Here is a 16,567-nt window from a genome sequence, read left to right on the forward strand (position 1 = left end):
ACCACTATGGCTGTCATCGCCGTTGATGCATTAGCAAATCCAACTGTCGTATTTGCAATTATTTGCAATATTATTGTCGGCCAAAGTACCCTACTACTATGTATCTACTATCTACATCTGCTATGTAGTTGTTATAGATAGTAGATACATAGCAGTAGTATACTATGTAGTAGTCAAATGGGACCGCAGTTTTAGTGAGTGTGAATAATGAAAGTGTTCAGCCTCACGGATTACATCATTTAATTAAAATGTAACAGGACTCCAACATGCATCACTGCAGAGGATCTGTCTTCTTACAATTTGTACATTTTACATAAGTTTGAACAAGTTTGAAAATAATTGCTTCGAACAATGCCAATTAAAAAATGCTCTCCGTACCGCCTTTAACTTGGAGGAAACGTAGTGTCTAATCCCTGACCAAAGAGGGGCTTGAGGGGGTCAGTCCTCCTTGGCTAACCAGTGGAGCGTGTCTTTAAGTCCTGGGCCAACACCCCCCCCCCCCAAATCAGCTTCTTTGCTGCAGTGCAGTCAGGGGTAACAAGGTAGCAACTGTGACACACACCCATGTATGTGTACACATACACACATGCAGACACGCACACACACACACACACACACACACACACACACACACACACACACACACACACACACACACACACACACACACACACACACACACACACACACACACACACACACACACACACACACAGTGTTAATGTATGAACCAGTACAAAGGACTGGGGGCGAAAATCTGTTTCCAGATGTTTGCCTTACTGTTGCATTAAGGGTTCACAATGGACAGGCCTGGTCGAACACACCAGTCAGAACCCTGATCGACTGAACAGCTTGGGCTGACAGCTGAAAGCACTGCGTGCATTGCATCTGACGGAGCAAATCTTTGAAACTTTAAAGATTTGAAGATTGTCACTTTAAATGAAATACTGCGATGGCTAACAAAGTATAATCACGATAACCATAATAGTTAGGGTTAGGGTTATTAAACTCGAGGGCTCATGTTTTTAAGTGTAATCAATGATATCCACCACCTGAGGGCAAGGAGTTTACCTGTGTGTGTGTCACACACACACACACACACACACCTGGGGGTGTTGTGGGGCCCCAGAGAGGCTTCAAAGGGCCCCCTGCGTCTGGACCTGTGCAGCCCGTACAACCTGAAGGCACAAAGGGTGATGAGAGACGACGACTGAGCGACTCTGAAAACGATCCGACCACGAGTTACTGTGGACGTGTGTTCCTGAATTCCCCAAGCTTGTTTCTCTTTGTTGCCTGCGTCAGGGGTGCTGTGCCCTCGCTTTCGCTGCCTTGGTTCCCCGCGACAAGTAAGCAGTGAGACACGCGCAGGGTTGGAATGGTCTGAGCGGGGCCTTGTGTCTTGGTTGTGAACTGAACAGAACCGACCGTGTACGGAGGGGCCTGAGGTGTTTCACAACATGGGTCGACACTCGCATGTGGAACTGGAATTCAGTGTACGATGTGTGTGAGCAGGTATGACTTTTAGTGTCTGGTTTTGGCTTGCAGAAGGTCCATCAGCATTTTACCTTATTTTATGTTTGTTTATGTTACGCACACAAACATACAAACACACACAGACACAAAAAACACGCACACACACACACACACACACACACACACACACACACACACACACACACACACACACACACACACACACACACACACACACACACACACACACACACACACACACACACACACACACACACACACACACACACATGCCACTCTCCAGCAGGGGTAAAGGACAGGATCTCTCCAACTTTATAGACAACAATAGATAACTGTTACATTTTACTACTTTTGTGTGTGTGTGTGTGTGTGTGTGTGTGTGTGTGTGTGTGTGTGTGTGTGTGTGTGTGTGTGTGTGTGTGTGTGTGTGTGCGTGTGCATGCTTGTGCGTTGGCGTGTGTGAGAGACAGAGAGAAAGGCTGAGAGAGATAGAGATGGCTCACATGGTTTCACATTATATCCCCTGCGATCACGTCGGCGACATGTGTGAACAAAACAAAGACGGGAAGCATGACACACAACAAACGTGCTCATCTTACGCTGGCCTGGGCCACCACGGAGGTCTCGGCCTCGGATGGGAGAGGGCCAACAGGCGGTGAACAGGATTAGACTTCCCCTCTCTAAGAAAACATGAATTCAGCGGATACTGATTCGCACTTTAGAAACAAGAACCCAACCCTGGTTTCTGCCTGGAGCCGCGGCTACGGCGAGACAGTGCTTTTTTTATTTGGGTGCCTTTGTTCGGGATCGAGAGCTCACAGCCACATCAAAGGGGCTCAGGCAGACACACCGGCGTAGTGAGGAAGAGTCTGCAGCAGAGTGTGCAAGTTGTGTACATGCTCCCACGTGTGCGGGGGGGGGGGGGGGGGGGGGGGGCATGTCAAGTAAAACCACTCAAAGCATTCATAAGCGCACCGCATCCAGAACAGAAGGACTCTCGTGAATCGCAGTGGAACAAACAAAACAATTAATATCCCTTTTTCCATCCGTCCGTCTATTCCTCCCTCCCTCCCTTCCTCCCTCCCACTCTCCCTCTCTCCCTCCCTCCCTCCCTCTATATGTCCCGTTCTCTGCTCATCTTATACGAGGCAAGGTATGGCTCAGTGTAGCGTGGGCGCAGGGGGAACTACATTTAAATGCCAAAGCAACGAATTGTTGTGGAAAAGACAGCAGGCCGGGGGTTGACTCCCTCGTGCATGTCATCTCTGGGGTCATTCTGGAGCGTTCTGCGACAACGAGCAGCAGACATTCCTCCAGCATCGGCCGGCGGGGCCCAGCCGTGTAGCCCAAGACAAGCAGGCTGCGGGCGGGCCCCGGGGCCTCGGGATGAGGTCAACGCTCCCAGACAGATGGAGCATGTTATATATAATGGAGGAGACTGTAGGGGCGGGCGTTGGTCCTCCACTACGGAAGTATAGGAGCGCAGGGAGGTTAATGGTGGTAATAGTTTTTCGTCATTGTTTAGTAATTATTAGTCATTATGGGGAGAGGTTGTTGTGTTTGATGCTGCCGCAGTGTTTCACAGAGTCGTGGTGGAACAAAGTTTTGATTAGCCTAGGATATAGTATTTAAGTGTTTTACCAGATTTACCAGTACTGCATCTCTCGCTGAGCCTCACCAAATGAGCCGACAATAAATCCCTTGATGTATTCTAATGTACAAGCCCTATATGCAATTTCATTGTAAAATGCTAGATAGATGAAGCTTTGAAAAATACTTGACCTTACTTTATGCTAATGTAATATCATTTAATAAGTTATACGCAAACAGAAGTAGCGTGTTCCGAGGTTAACAAATCGCCCTGTGAGACATTTCATTGGTCATGCATAGCTCTGTGCGTGTGTTCATGTGACTGCGACAATTCATCTGTCTGCTCTTTAATTCAGAATTCACACTTGTGATGTGCAGGTCTGTGGCAGAGAGCAGCCTGCCCTCACGGTCTTGTAGCTCACAGTGACGGAAAGCCAGTCGCATGAGCGCATCACCTCATCAATCACACTAGAGTCGGTCTCATGTGTGACTCCTTGATTGATTATCTCCTCTTGATTTAGTTTGTGGATTAGACGGATCTACCGCAGCATTTGAACTCATTTACCTTCGGTTTGGGCCTCAAACTCACATTTATCCGATGGTTAAACTTTTTATTCATGCTTCTAAGGGGACTGAATCTCTTAAAGTCTTAGTTGGTAGTTAGTTAGTAGTAGTTAGTGTTGGTAGCCTGCAATACTTCACGACTATACTGCTCTTGTATCAGCAAACCAAAAAGTTGTAATTATTGACTTACAAAAATAGGAATTCCACAGTGGATGGCGGCGGGATTATAAATTCCACGGATGAGAAGGTGGAACAAACTCACACCCATCTCTCGTCAGGAATGTTACCTTCCATTGTTGGCCCACGCGCGTTTCCCCCCCTCCCGTCAGTGAAAGGAAGAGTTCAGTGTGTGCAGCCTTTCGGTGCACACACTGAACTCGTCCTCTCCCTGAGGCGGCGTGTCAGGAGCCCGCTCTCCGTCGGAGCGTGTCATGGCTGCCGCCCCCCCCCCCCCCCCCCCCCCCCGGTCCCTGGTGTCCTGTTACGCCCCAGAGGCAAAGGGTCTCCTTCCCCCCCCCCCCCCCCCCGTCCCCACACACTCCATCCTAAACGCCGCTGGTCTTCTGCACACGGGGACCAATATGTGTGAAAATATTGCTGCTGCCCTGGGATGGGACTTGGGAGAGAAGGCCACTATTGGCGTTCCCCGGCACGTTTAAAAAGCGTTGGCTGTAATTAGTTATTGGTCAGAAGTGCAATGATTTTCTTTCTGAGGGGACGGCTTCATGGAGCTATTTCCTGTTGTGCCCTGGAGATCGCTGGGCTGTCTGAACGAGGAGCTCGGCCCAGATGTGTAGCACATCAGATGTGTAGCACATCTGGGCCGAGGGGGCTAGCAAGAGGGGGCTAGGCTACGAGCTAGCCGAGCTAGCACGCTCACCTTACTCCACAGCCACGGACGTTTTTTGTAGGTCCATGGGCGAAAACGGTGATGGACCTAAGAACCAAACCAAGTCGGCAGAAATCTCTATTCATACCTTCGGGGTTACCCCCTGGGTTGAAAGATGCTTTAACCAGACCCTCAAATCCCTTGGATTACATTTGTACGTAAAGCGTGTTTTTCCATTAGAGCCTCAGTTTGATTGAGAAGGAACGCGTTGGATGGTCTCCACATGGGGTTCAAAGTCCTGCTGTGAATGAAGCCTTTGTTCTGGGGGTTGTGAACCTGGTTTCACCCTCAGGGTTTCATCCCAGCAAAGAAACACCCGCACAGCTCCGTCTGCCCCCCCCCCCCCCCCCAAGCAGTGGAGACGAGTGACGTCTGTGTTCACTCGAAAATATGTGTCAGGGGTGTGAGTACACACAGGAGTTACAATTCTAACAGCAACGGCTCAGCAAACAAGACACAACCAAGTCTGTCTGATCTTCTCCCAAGACACACACTAAGACACAGATACACATACAGACGCACACCCAAACGTGTGCTCTGTGTGAAAATGTGATTGTATGTAACATGTATAGACCTTCGTCGTTTACCAGAGGTTCAGTTGGATGTTTTGGTTCCCTGCCCCTTCATGTGGGACCTCAGGAGCCCCATCACTGCAGTAAATCCTTCCACACTCTCTGACCTGATACAGGGTTAATGAGGTGATTACACAGCAGGGCTTTAATGACACAGGCACACACACACACACACACACACACACACACACACACACGCACGCACGCACGCACGCACGCACGCACGCACGCACGCACGCACGCACGCACGCACGCACGCACGCACGCACGCACGCACGCACGCACGCACGCACGCACGCACGCACGCACGCACGCACGCACGCACGCACGCACGCACGCACGCACGCACGCACGCACGCACGCACGCACGCACGCACGCACGCACGCACGCACGCACGCACGCACGCACGCACGCACACACACACACACACACACACACACACACACACACACACACACACACACACACACACACACACACACACACACACACACACACACACACACACACATGCTTTGTGTGTGTGTATATAAGAAAGAAGTTGTATAACCCTCTGTTTGAGTGCATGCGTACAGGTTGGTGTGTGTGTGTGTGTGTGTGTGTGTGTGTGTGTGTGTGTGCTTCTGTGCGTCTGTACTTGTGTTAGAGACACCTTAAGAAAAGTGTACGTATATTATACAGTTACAACATATATTGACATCATGTCTGCCCACTTCAGTGGAGACCTTCAGAGCAACTCTGCCTTTTCTTGTAACAACCACTCAGGCCAGAAGGCAGCTAATACAGCCATACAGGGCCAGAACGCGGATCCTGAGGTTGTCCATGCACTCATCTAACCCCTAACCTTTCTGCTCTCTGACAGATTAAATAACCCTTATTCTCTCCGTTTACCCCTCTCTTTCTCTCCCTCTTGTCTCTTTCTCTCTGGCCTATTTATATTACTAACTTACATACTGAGATGTAGATATGGCTCTCCACAATGTGCATTTGCCCGGGGTTAAGGTGGAGAGGCAAACTAGTATGGTGAGATTTGAAGCGCTGAAGAGAGCGTCTGTCTATCTTCCTCGGTTGAATGCTTCGTTTCCCCAAACCGACACAAGAAGACCTCATTACTAATCAACGGTTATTATAAACAGCGTTGGTATTCTCTGTATATTTTATTTTCGTGACGTTTGTTCCTTGCCCGACAGAGGGCTTACAGTCCGGGAGGTGTCTTATAACGTGGGCCTGTAAAACCCTCTGAGACTTTAGCTGGGATTAAGCGCTCTGCACATTTACCTTGACTTGACAGGGATCGTGCCCCTAAATGCATGAGTGCGTGCTCTCCATCGCAGCAGCATGTCTGGGATCCTGATCATAGCTGACTGAAGGGCTCAACATGCTTCTGCGTGGTTTGTCCAAATCCTACGCATATACGCCGGAGCCAGCAATGTTGTAAACAGCTTTCATTTCATGCTTCTGCACACCATGTCACAAAATGTGCACTAGCTTGTGATCTATAACACAAATATACAAGCCGATCTGTGGAGCATAGATCGCGCGATGAACCCACTGAGTTTTTTCAGAATTGAACACACATCCTGTTTTTTCTACTCTATTGGAGTGTAGCAAACTTTCCAATAGGGGACCAATGTGAATTGCAAAAGTAATTAATATCCCTTTCCCATCTGTCCATCTATTGCTCCCTCCCTCCCTCCTTCCCTCCCTCCCTCCTTCCCTCCCTCCCTCCCTCCATCTATATGTCCGGTTCCCTGCTCATCCAATGAGATTCAAGGTGTAGCTCAGTGTATGAATTGTTGTGGAAAAGACAGCAGGCCGGGCGTTGACTCCCTCGTGCCTGTAATCCTTGGAGACATTTTGGAATGAATCCCACCCACGCTGACACCCACGCTTCTATAGCACACCTTTCATGCTGTCATTGTGTACGCGTCATCAACAGCGGTTTTTATTTTGGTAATGCGCCAGTCGCCATTATATTTCTTTGTTTCTTTATATGCAAAGTACTTCAATTAGAGTCTGACAGGACCTGTTTTACTCAAGGCAACAGCAGATGATTATGAAGGATGGAAAGCATGTTCTATTTGCGTGCATGGCCAAAGGCTTGCTAGTCCTCATCCTTGCTTGGGCTCATGAGGGTGAGAAGATGAGGTTTTACATTCAAAGTGCGGACATTCACTTCACTACGCACGTCTAGGGCAGAGGACCAGGGTCGGGTTGATGTTGAGGTCGGGACAGGCTGCAGGTTAAGGTACTGGTGGTGATGAGGTCAGGAAAGGTCTGGTGTTTATCAGGTCAGGTCAGGCGTCACGGTTCAGGTACGGGTGAGGCATGCAGAGCCGGGTAGAGAAGGACCTCTGTGTTCTATTCAGGGCGTAACTATGTCTGCATGTGCCTATTACTTCGTGTGTGTGTGTGTGTGTGTGTGTGTGTGTGTGTGTGTGTGTGTGTGTGTGTGTGTGTGTGTGTGTGTGTGTGTGTGTGTGTGTGTGTGTGTGTGTGTGTGTGTGTGTGTGACTTGCATGTGTGTTTGAGTGCTGCCCACTGTGTTTGTTGTCGCTGTTAGTGTGGCTGTGCGTGCTGTGCGTGCTGCGTCAGATGAGGTGCATTGTGGGCTGGCTTGCTGGGGACGCCATGCGGCTGTGGTTGTGCTGGAATGTGTTGGAGATGAATTCGCTGGGCCCACGGAACCTAGGTCAAGAGTTGTCACAGGGAATTAGAGAGACACGCTTGTGTGCGCTTGTGTGTGTGTGTGTGTGTGTGTGTGCGTGTGTTCACGTGTTGAATTCCTTTTATAACCTTGTGCATCATTTTCATAGTTTGGTGTCTCTGTGGAATAAACATTGCAGGCTTGATTTAAAAGAATAGGGACATCGTAACAGGACCCAGATGTCTGATATGAGGACTAGTTCTGGCACAACTTTAACGTTTTTGTAAAATCAAATGTCTTGTCCACAAAGCACTGTTTGAGCCTACAGGTATGTGAACAAGACTACACCTTTTTACACATCGTATCCATGAATCAATTTATTCAACAAGACAAACCGGATATTCTCTCTCTCTCTCTCTCTCTCTCTCTCTCTCTCTCTCTCTCTCTCTCTCTCTCTCTCTCTCTCTCTCTCTCTCTCTCTCTCTCTCTCTCTCTCTCTCTCTCTCTCTCTCTCTCTCTCTCTCTCTCTCTCTCTCTCTCTCTCTCTACCCCACTCCCCCACTCTCACCACTGTGTTCCCTGACATTTTCTCGTGCACCTTCACCTTGCCTTTCACATTTCTTTACACTCCTACTGTCACAAGAACACACCACTTTCATTCATGGGGCCTCTTGCCCTCTCCTCCCCCTGCCAGAAACGTTGGAGTGCTGTCAGAGTTATGACGAACCGTGCTCCTCTCCTCTGTGCTGATCCTGTTATGCAGGATTAACCTGAGAGAGCTGCAGGTTGGCTGCAGGGCTTACACAATAGCTTTTAGAATAGCACTTTGCTTTGATAATAGATTGAATGCCGTTTGATGCCTTGTGGCATTCAACTGTGCACACTTGTGTTTATAAAAAAGGACAAAATGCTTGCTTGCATGTTTGTTTGTGTCAGTGTGTGTGTGTGTGTGTGTGTGTGTGTGTGTGTGTGTGTGTGTGTGTGTGTGTGTGTGTGTGTGTGTGTGTGTGTGTGTGTGTGTGTGTGTGTGTGTGTGTGTGTGTGTGTGTGTGTGTGTGTGTGTGTGTTTGTGTGTATATGTGTGTGTGTGCATGTTGCACATTGAAATTTGAACTTTGTAGAGTGTGGTGTTTGCTGATAGCAGATTGTTTTATGAAATGTACACTTCTGGCCTCAAGCAAACATCTTAATTCCCCAAGACTCTTGGGGAGAGAGAGTGTCGGGGATTGTCTGCATGGACTGGGGTTCACTGACGAGAGAGAGAGAGAGAGAGAGAGAGAGAGAGAGAGAGAGAGAGAGAGAGAGAGAGAGAGAGAGAGAGAGAGAGAGAGAGAGAGAGAGAGAGAGAGAGAGAGAGAGAGAGAGAGAGAGAGCTGGGGGGGATAAATTATGACTGTGTTTGATTTATGAACACTCAACAGATGATTTCAGGTGTCTGAGTTGGAATGTCCCTGGGCATAGATTTCACTTTTCTGGGAAATTGTAGTGCAGTGGACATTTCTCTGCAACAAGTTGCATTAGTCTGTCATTTGATTGTTTGATTTAATATAGGAAACGCAAAATATAAAGGATGTTTTTTTAATTTAGACCAAATATGTAGCATGCCTCAAAATTAGCCCAACACAGCCAAAACTGTAATCACAAAAATATAATCATTTTTATTTGACTTGGAGGCTATCAAACAAGCTAAACACTGGCGAACTTGAATGCAGTTGCCAACTGATTGAATAAGAAAACTCCTTTCGCCTCTGAAAGAGAAAAGGGTGGATTGTTAGTGGCAGTTAAGGAAATAAAGTGAAATGTAAAACAGAACTAAAGGTAAAAGGTTTGATGTGATGTGCGTGTGGAGGAGAAGAAAGGTTAGGGCGTGCCTCTGATTACGTCTCCCTCTCACTGCGTTGAGTGAATCCTAGTATTTATCCGACCCCGGAGACCAGTACTCCTCGGCCCATAAATCTCCCCTTTCTCAGCAGGCCGGCGCTCAAGCTGCCTGCTGGAGCTCCGGGAGAGCCCCAGCAGGTCCCCAAGAAGAGGGTCTGGGGGCGCAGACTAGTGAGGCACCTGGGTAGCCAGAGGGGGAGGCGGAGCGAGGGAGGGGGAAGGAAGTAGAATGGAGTGGTGTTAGGAGAGACGAGGGGAAAGGGGGAGAGATGGGAGGGGAGGAATTAGGTGTTGGGTGGGGAACGAGGATCGTGAGGCAGGTTAAGAAAAAATAAAGATTGGGGTTAATTTTCAGTTTATTTTTCCAATGCTTTTTAACCACCTAACCCGCGGATGTAGGACTACCATCCAATCCCGTCTTCAAAGGAGATGTAATCCGTGCCTGGGTTTAGCCGGCGTTCCATGTAGTCATACGGGGTCAGGGGCTGTTTGAACAGTTGGCCGCTTGACGCCCTCACTGGATGTCGGGATCTTCTTAGCCTCAGTTAAAAGCTATTCGGAAGAAATCCAAAACCGGGCCTGTTTATTTTTTCCCCAACTGAAATCAATCAAACCAAAACCCAGGCAGGTTTCTGGAATTTTTGTGTATTTATGTGATAACATCCTCTACTGTAAATGTTTTTTCACTCTCAAACCAGTGTGTGTGTGTGTGTTCGGGTTTGTGTATGTGTTTGTTTGTGTGTGTGTGTGTGTGTGTGTGTGTGTGTGTGTGTGTGTGTGTGTGTGTGTGTGTGTGTGTGTGTGTGTGTGTGTGTGTGTGTGTGTGTGTGTGTGTGTGTGTGTGTGTGTGTGTGTGCGTATGCCTGTGTGTGTGTTTGTGAGCGTGAGTGTGAGTGTGTGTGAGTGTGAGTATGAGTATGAGTATGAGTATGAGTATGAGTATGAGTATGAGTGTGAGTGTGAGTGTGAGTGTGAGTGTGAGTGTGAGTGTGAGTGTGTGTGTGTGTGTGTGGGTAGGCTCTTGATTTGTCTTTGTATGAGTAGACTGGGGGCTGAGGATGTCCAGCCCAGTTGAGCCAGAATGCTCTTCAGTGGCTTTTTACTGGACCTTTAGCCCAGAGAAGAGGCAGAACGTGCTTCACATTCACCCCACGATGGGTCACCCTGGGTGGGCTTTCAGGGTTTGGATGAAGAAAAGTAATCTAAACAAAACTCATTGAGTATTTCTCTAACGAGTGAGAGAGACCGGCTCCCTAGAGTCCTTACACTAAGCCTCGTGTCATCGCATAAGTCTCTCATGCGTACGAGATTGAAATTGTTGTTACATCATATCACTTATTGAAGGAAAAATCAACATTGGCCATTTCAAGTGCCAAAATGGGCCATTTAAAACTAAAGTGCCGAAGGAAAAAGCAAAGCATGAAAAAGCTACATGGAAAGAAATCTCAACAGTCAAATTCAATCTTAAAGATACTTGAAGCACAGCATCCTATGATTTGTAATGTATTGAGACATTGTAATCAACCTCTCTCTCTCTCTCTCTCTCTCTCTCTCTCTCTCTCTCTCTCTCTCTCTCTCTCTCTCTCTCTCTCTCCCTCTCTCTGTGTTCCAGATGTCCGCCATGACGCTGCTGCCCCCGGTTGCCCTCCTCTTCCTCCTCTCCTTCAGGCTGGCGTCGTCCAGGGACTGCCCCCTGTACTGCAACTGCCAAGACAACAGCGTCATCTTCTGCATCGGCCGTTCGTCCACCAAGGTGCCGAGCGGAGTGCCCGCTGACACCAAGAAGCTCTACATCTTCCAGAACGGCATCAGTACTCTGGCACAGGATAACTTCTCTGGCTTGGAACAGCTAGATATGCTAGACCTGAGCCAGAATGAGCTCACCCAGGTTCCAGACGGAGTGTTTGAGCCGCTGTCCGAACTGAAAAACCTGGACCTTTCTTCAAATCACATCACCAATATTTCCAAGGGCATGTTCTCTGGCCTCCATCAGCTGGAGAGGCTTTATCTATACTCCAACCGCATCCAGAGCATCCAGGCAGACGCCTTCGAAGGCCTGGGGAGGTTGCTTGAGCTCAAGCTCCAGAAGAACCGACTCACCACGTTGCCCTTACTGCGTCTCCCCAGGCTTCTGCTGCTCGACCTCAGCTTCAACAGGATCCCAGCCCTGGGACCCGCAGACCTCCAGACCCCGAATTTGGAGGCCCTAAAAATTGTATCCCTGGGGCTCACGTCCCTGGATGAGGAGCTGATGGCCTCCTTCAAGAACCTGCATGATCTGGACATCTCCTCCAACCAGCTGTTTGAGCTTCCCGTGGCTTTGAAGTCCCTGAAGATGCTGATCAGTCTCGACCTGGCCAACAACCCAATCAGGGTGCTCAAGATGGACATCTGCCAAAAGATGGTGGGGCTTCAGAAGCTTGACCTAAGTGGCCTCAGCCTCCCAGGATTCACCGAGGGCTTTTTCCAGAGCTTCCCTAAGTTGAGCCACCTGACAGTAGCCAAGAATCCGTTTAACTGCCTCTGTCCGCTGGCCTGGTTTCCCGTATGGCTTCGAGAAAGAAATATTGTTCTGGGACGACCTGAGGAAACCAGATGCCACTTCCCCCTGGTCAACGCTAGGAAGAAGCTGTCCGAGCTGGAGTACCATGACTTTGGATGTCCATCCACCACCACAGTGGTTGGTGGCTATCCCATTGAAAGCACTGCTGTACCTTTTTCTCCCAGCACGGCTCCAGAAGCCACCAATACTAATGCCATCCCTCCTCCCCCGTCCAGCGAGGAGCCAAACTATTTCAATCCAAACCATCATCCACGTCTCATTGAACCTCCAGTTTCACCTAGTGCCAGCAGCAGGGAGCGAGAGCAACACATTTGCCCGGGTAACATCTGCCTTAATGGGGGAACCTGCCATTTTGATCCCCTTGGGCAACTGGCCTGCACTTGTCCCAGAGGCACATACGGTCTTTACTGTGAGAATATGGACGAGGTCTTTGTTCCACCTAAATCTCTGGTCACAGAGTTTCCTCTGATGGATCCAGTGGCGACCTCCGAACCTGACGCCATCATATCACGTACGGTGACGTCCACCTCGATTCTTCTGGACCTGCATCGCTTCATCGAGACGAGGCCCCACATTCGAGGGATACGTCTGACCTATCGCAACCTCTCCGGACCCGACCGCCGCCCTATGGTCATCAGTGTGCCGGCAAACTACCCAGAGTACACCCTGCGTGGCCTCAGGCCCAACTGCACCTACTCGGTCTGCGCCAGCCCCCTGGGCGAAAGGGTCAGCTCCCGGGCTAACGGCTCGGCGGAGACGGGGCTGTGTACGGAGGCTCGCACCGCCGGTCTCCAACCTACGTCTTCAGAGCCCAGGGTGGAGACCCAGAGCCAGCTGACCTACACTCTGTTCCCCGCTGTCGCCGCCCTGGCCCTTGTTCTCGGGGTGTCTATAGTAGCCGGGGCCATCATCTGCCTGCGGAAGAGGAGGCAGACGAAGGCGGGCATAGAGCTGGAGCTGGGGCCCACGGAACTGGACCCCGCTGAACTGGAGGCGGTGAAAGCCGGCCTGGAGAGTCGCGGAAATGGGACTCTTCCACAAAAACTACCAGAGATTGATGGCAGCCAAACGCCCCATTCGCCTGCCTCCTCGCAACAAAATGGGGTTTTGGAATATGAGGTCCCGCTAATGCAAGGACACAGTGCATCGAATAACAATGTAGCAGCTTCAAAACCCTCTTATTTCTAGGATATAGGTTAGGTCGTTGATGTCAAAAGATGTCAAATAGAGTGGGCTTGCCCAATGAGAACATGTTGAATGCTGGTATGTTGCTGGGTGGTAGACATAGAAGTGGAGATATCCAGTACAAAATACAATATATATTATTAAAAAATATAAGAAAAATGTTTTCCTTTCTAAACCGATGTAAAAACAATAAAGGGACATTACATTTCGTGTTTGGGGTTGGGTATAAAATCCTCAACGTCAGTGCAATGCCCAGCGAGAGTCTACGCACAGGGCCAGACTGAGGACGGAAGTGCCTTTTTGCATTGACACCACAAAGACTCTTTGACTTCTGTTTGTTGTTCATTTGAAAAGATAATCCTACAATCGTGTTACAATCTTCCTGCTGGAATAAGGAGATCCGATGTGGGATGTTGCATATCTGAAGCAAATGTAAATGAATGGATCTTGAACAAAAAAAATAGGCTGTAACACATCATCAATCACCACACTGCAGACCTGGTGTTAACCCCCATTAAGGGTCTTCTCCATGTGGAGGTTACTTGTTGCCTTGGGATTTAACATCCAACGGCTTGCTGTGGGTTGGATGATAATGACAAGTGGTGTGATTGGCATGTTGGACCTGCCAATGGACTAGCACTGCACAGTCTAAGCTCTGAGCGCTTGGTTGGGCTCCAGCTCCTCTGCAAACCAACGATTTGAAAACGGCTTTAGGAAACCATGGAGAGACTTGCACTGAAAGCACTTCACTTCTCCGCTCCCCAGGGATCCTAGGACTGGTGAAAATAATACTTCAATCACATACATCCCATTGTTTTAAACATTAATTGGTATCCCATTTTGGGTTAACCCTATACTATATGAATTGATTGGTATTACGTTTTAGCTAACAGAAAACTGAATGACAACAGATAGAAGCAGTAGGTACTAATTCAGATTGTTCTGTTTTAAAACTATCCCACCCAAAATTTGATATCACATTTGGCATTGAGGTTGCTGTGAAAGCAAAATTGACTAATTTAAGAGACATTGAAATTAACAATTTGATGTGCTTATTTCTGTTCTACAATAATATAGGAAAGCAATTTTGTTGTTGTGGTCATCCTCTTTTTGTACCCCATTTTGTTTATTTTGATTTGGTACTGTTCATGCATTTGTTAGTATTAACAAAGATTGCGTAATTAGTAGTGCCAATTTTAAGGCATGTTTTAAGTATTTCACCATGAGCTTAGGGCTTATAAAAGTTTTGTCAGGCTTGTTTCTCTAAGAATGCATGCTGCCTTCAGCAAAGCTAAAGATATATGAGCCACAAAGCGTTCAAGAAGAACAGTGATTTTGCGATGAAACGTCCGAAATACTTTGGCCTGAGGCTCACCCCATGGACACATTTAGTTTGAGAAATAGAAATAAGTTATTCTCTCTTCAACGTCAGCCAACCCACCATCAGGTCCCTGTTTATATGGTAAACCACAGATGATTACTTGCTTTTTACTTGTAAAATCCGAAACTGATTTCATAGCGTTTTCAATCCAAAGGATCTTAAAACCCAAAGGATCTAAAAGTTTGAGTTCAAATAGTTCCAATATAAATTTTCAGTGACTTGTGTGCAGTAAATTCCTCATGGGACTACTAAATATAACCTCTTAAGAATCGTTCTTGCTTTTTGGTCATTACTTTATTTTGATTTCTGTTTGTCCAGTCTTTTTGTGTGTTTACTGGCTCCGTGTGTATATTTGACTTTCACGCACGCTAGGAATACTGTTATTGGGTGTTTTTAGATGGTTTTGCTTGCTTCGAGCCAACTAGTCTATATAAAGTACAAAATAAGTGCACGATCCAGTATTCACCCGCTAGTGTGGTTTCGCAGAATCCCAACCTCTTAAATAGCGATGATTTACTCTCAACTTATGGTTTAGAGGCCGACTGCCGAGAGAATGTGTTTGGATGTTTTGTGTCTTAGTACTGTCCATCACTACAACATAGCACTACAAATCTGCTCAAATCATCTGTATTCCAGTATGCTTCTGTCCACAGCCCTGATAAAATACATTAATACACCTATGAACTGGAATGATTTCTGTACATAGCAAGAGGACAGCGAAGGGGCAAGGGAATATTTGGAATATTTTCAACAGGCTTGTGACCCCAACTGTGTTTATTTTTTTGTGAAAACATTTGTTGTTTTTTTGTTTTTCAGTTTTCTATGTCTGAGAAGTTCAACGCAAACATGTTTTGTAAATTAGTTTTTTAGAGAATGGCATGTGCAGTTCTAAAAAAAAAAAAAAACAGTATTAAAGCAACTTTGTGAACCTGATGAATATATTCGTGTGGTTTTGTTAACACCAAGCAACATTGCATCATGTCCATCCCCCACTGTCCAAACATACCCCACCTTGCCTGCTCCATGCACGGGAAATGATTGGTCCTCAGCTACAACAGAACAACTGAAGACAAGAACCACTAAACCATTCAAGCTCTTTGGTTTTGCTTACACAGTTAATCAGAGAAGTAGAGGACAAGGCTGCGTATTCCTTTCATTGCAACAGGAGAGACTGTTTCTCTGGTAAACAGTAAAGCTTTCTCATCTGTTGGAAATGAAACAAAGCGGATTTAAGTGATGCTGCACAGCATGTCCTTAAATCAGCCCTCAGTAATCAGGGTACAATTCCGACCATTATATGTCTGCTTATAATTTAGCTGAGCAAGGTTCTACTAGAAAAACACAGGGTTCATTACAGACGTACAAATCGACCAATACCTCATTAAACAAACAAACACACACACACACACACACACGCGCTCACACACACACACACACACACACACAGACACACACACACACACACACACACACACACACACACACACACACACACACACACACACACACACACACACAGACACACACACACACACACACACACACACACACACACACACACACACACACACACACACACACACACACAGCCAGTCTTGGCCTAAGAATAATAACTGACGTTATGGTGTTTTGTGGAAAGAGGTCATTGAATGTTCTTTTTGCTAAGAGCCAGAAATAGATGCCTGTTGAAAAGATTTAACGTCCTGTTGAGACTCAAATGCTTTAAGTTCCTCGTAATGCCAAATTGTTTCTGGTTGGTATTCAATTATTGTATTGATACTTATTGATACTTACTCTTGT

General features: G+C 47.4%; 1 protein-coding gene across 1 annotated transcript in view; it reads left to right on the forward strand.

The window, feature by feature from the left end:
* LOC130379784 (vasorin-like) overlaps positions 1-15,925 on the forward strand; it is an 18,301-nt gene extending 2,376 nt beyond the window's left edge. Inside the window, exon 2 of the mRNA XM_056586821.1 lies at positions 11,251-15,925. Coding sequence (XP_056442796.1) covers positions 11,251-13,389 — 2,139 coding nt within the window. The 3' untranslated portion in view covers positions 13,390-15,925. The remainder of the gene's footprint in view (positions 1-11,250) is intronic.
* Positions 15,926-16,567: the final 642 nt, after the last annotated feature.

Source organism: Gadus chalcogrammus, chromosome 3 (assembly GCF_026213295.1).
Source record: "Gadus chalcogrammus isolate NIFS_2021 chromosome 3, NIFS_Gcha_1.0, whole genome shotgun sequence".
Taxonomy (NCBI): Eukaryota; Metazoa; Chordata; class Actinopteri; order Gadiformes; family Gadidae; genus Gadus; species Gadus chalcogrammus.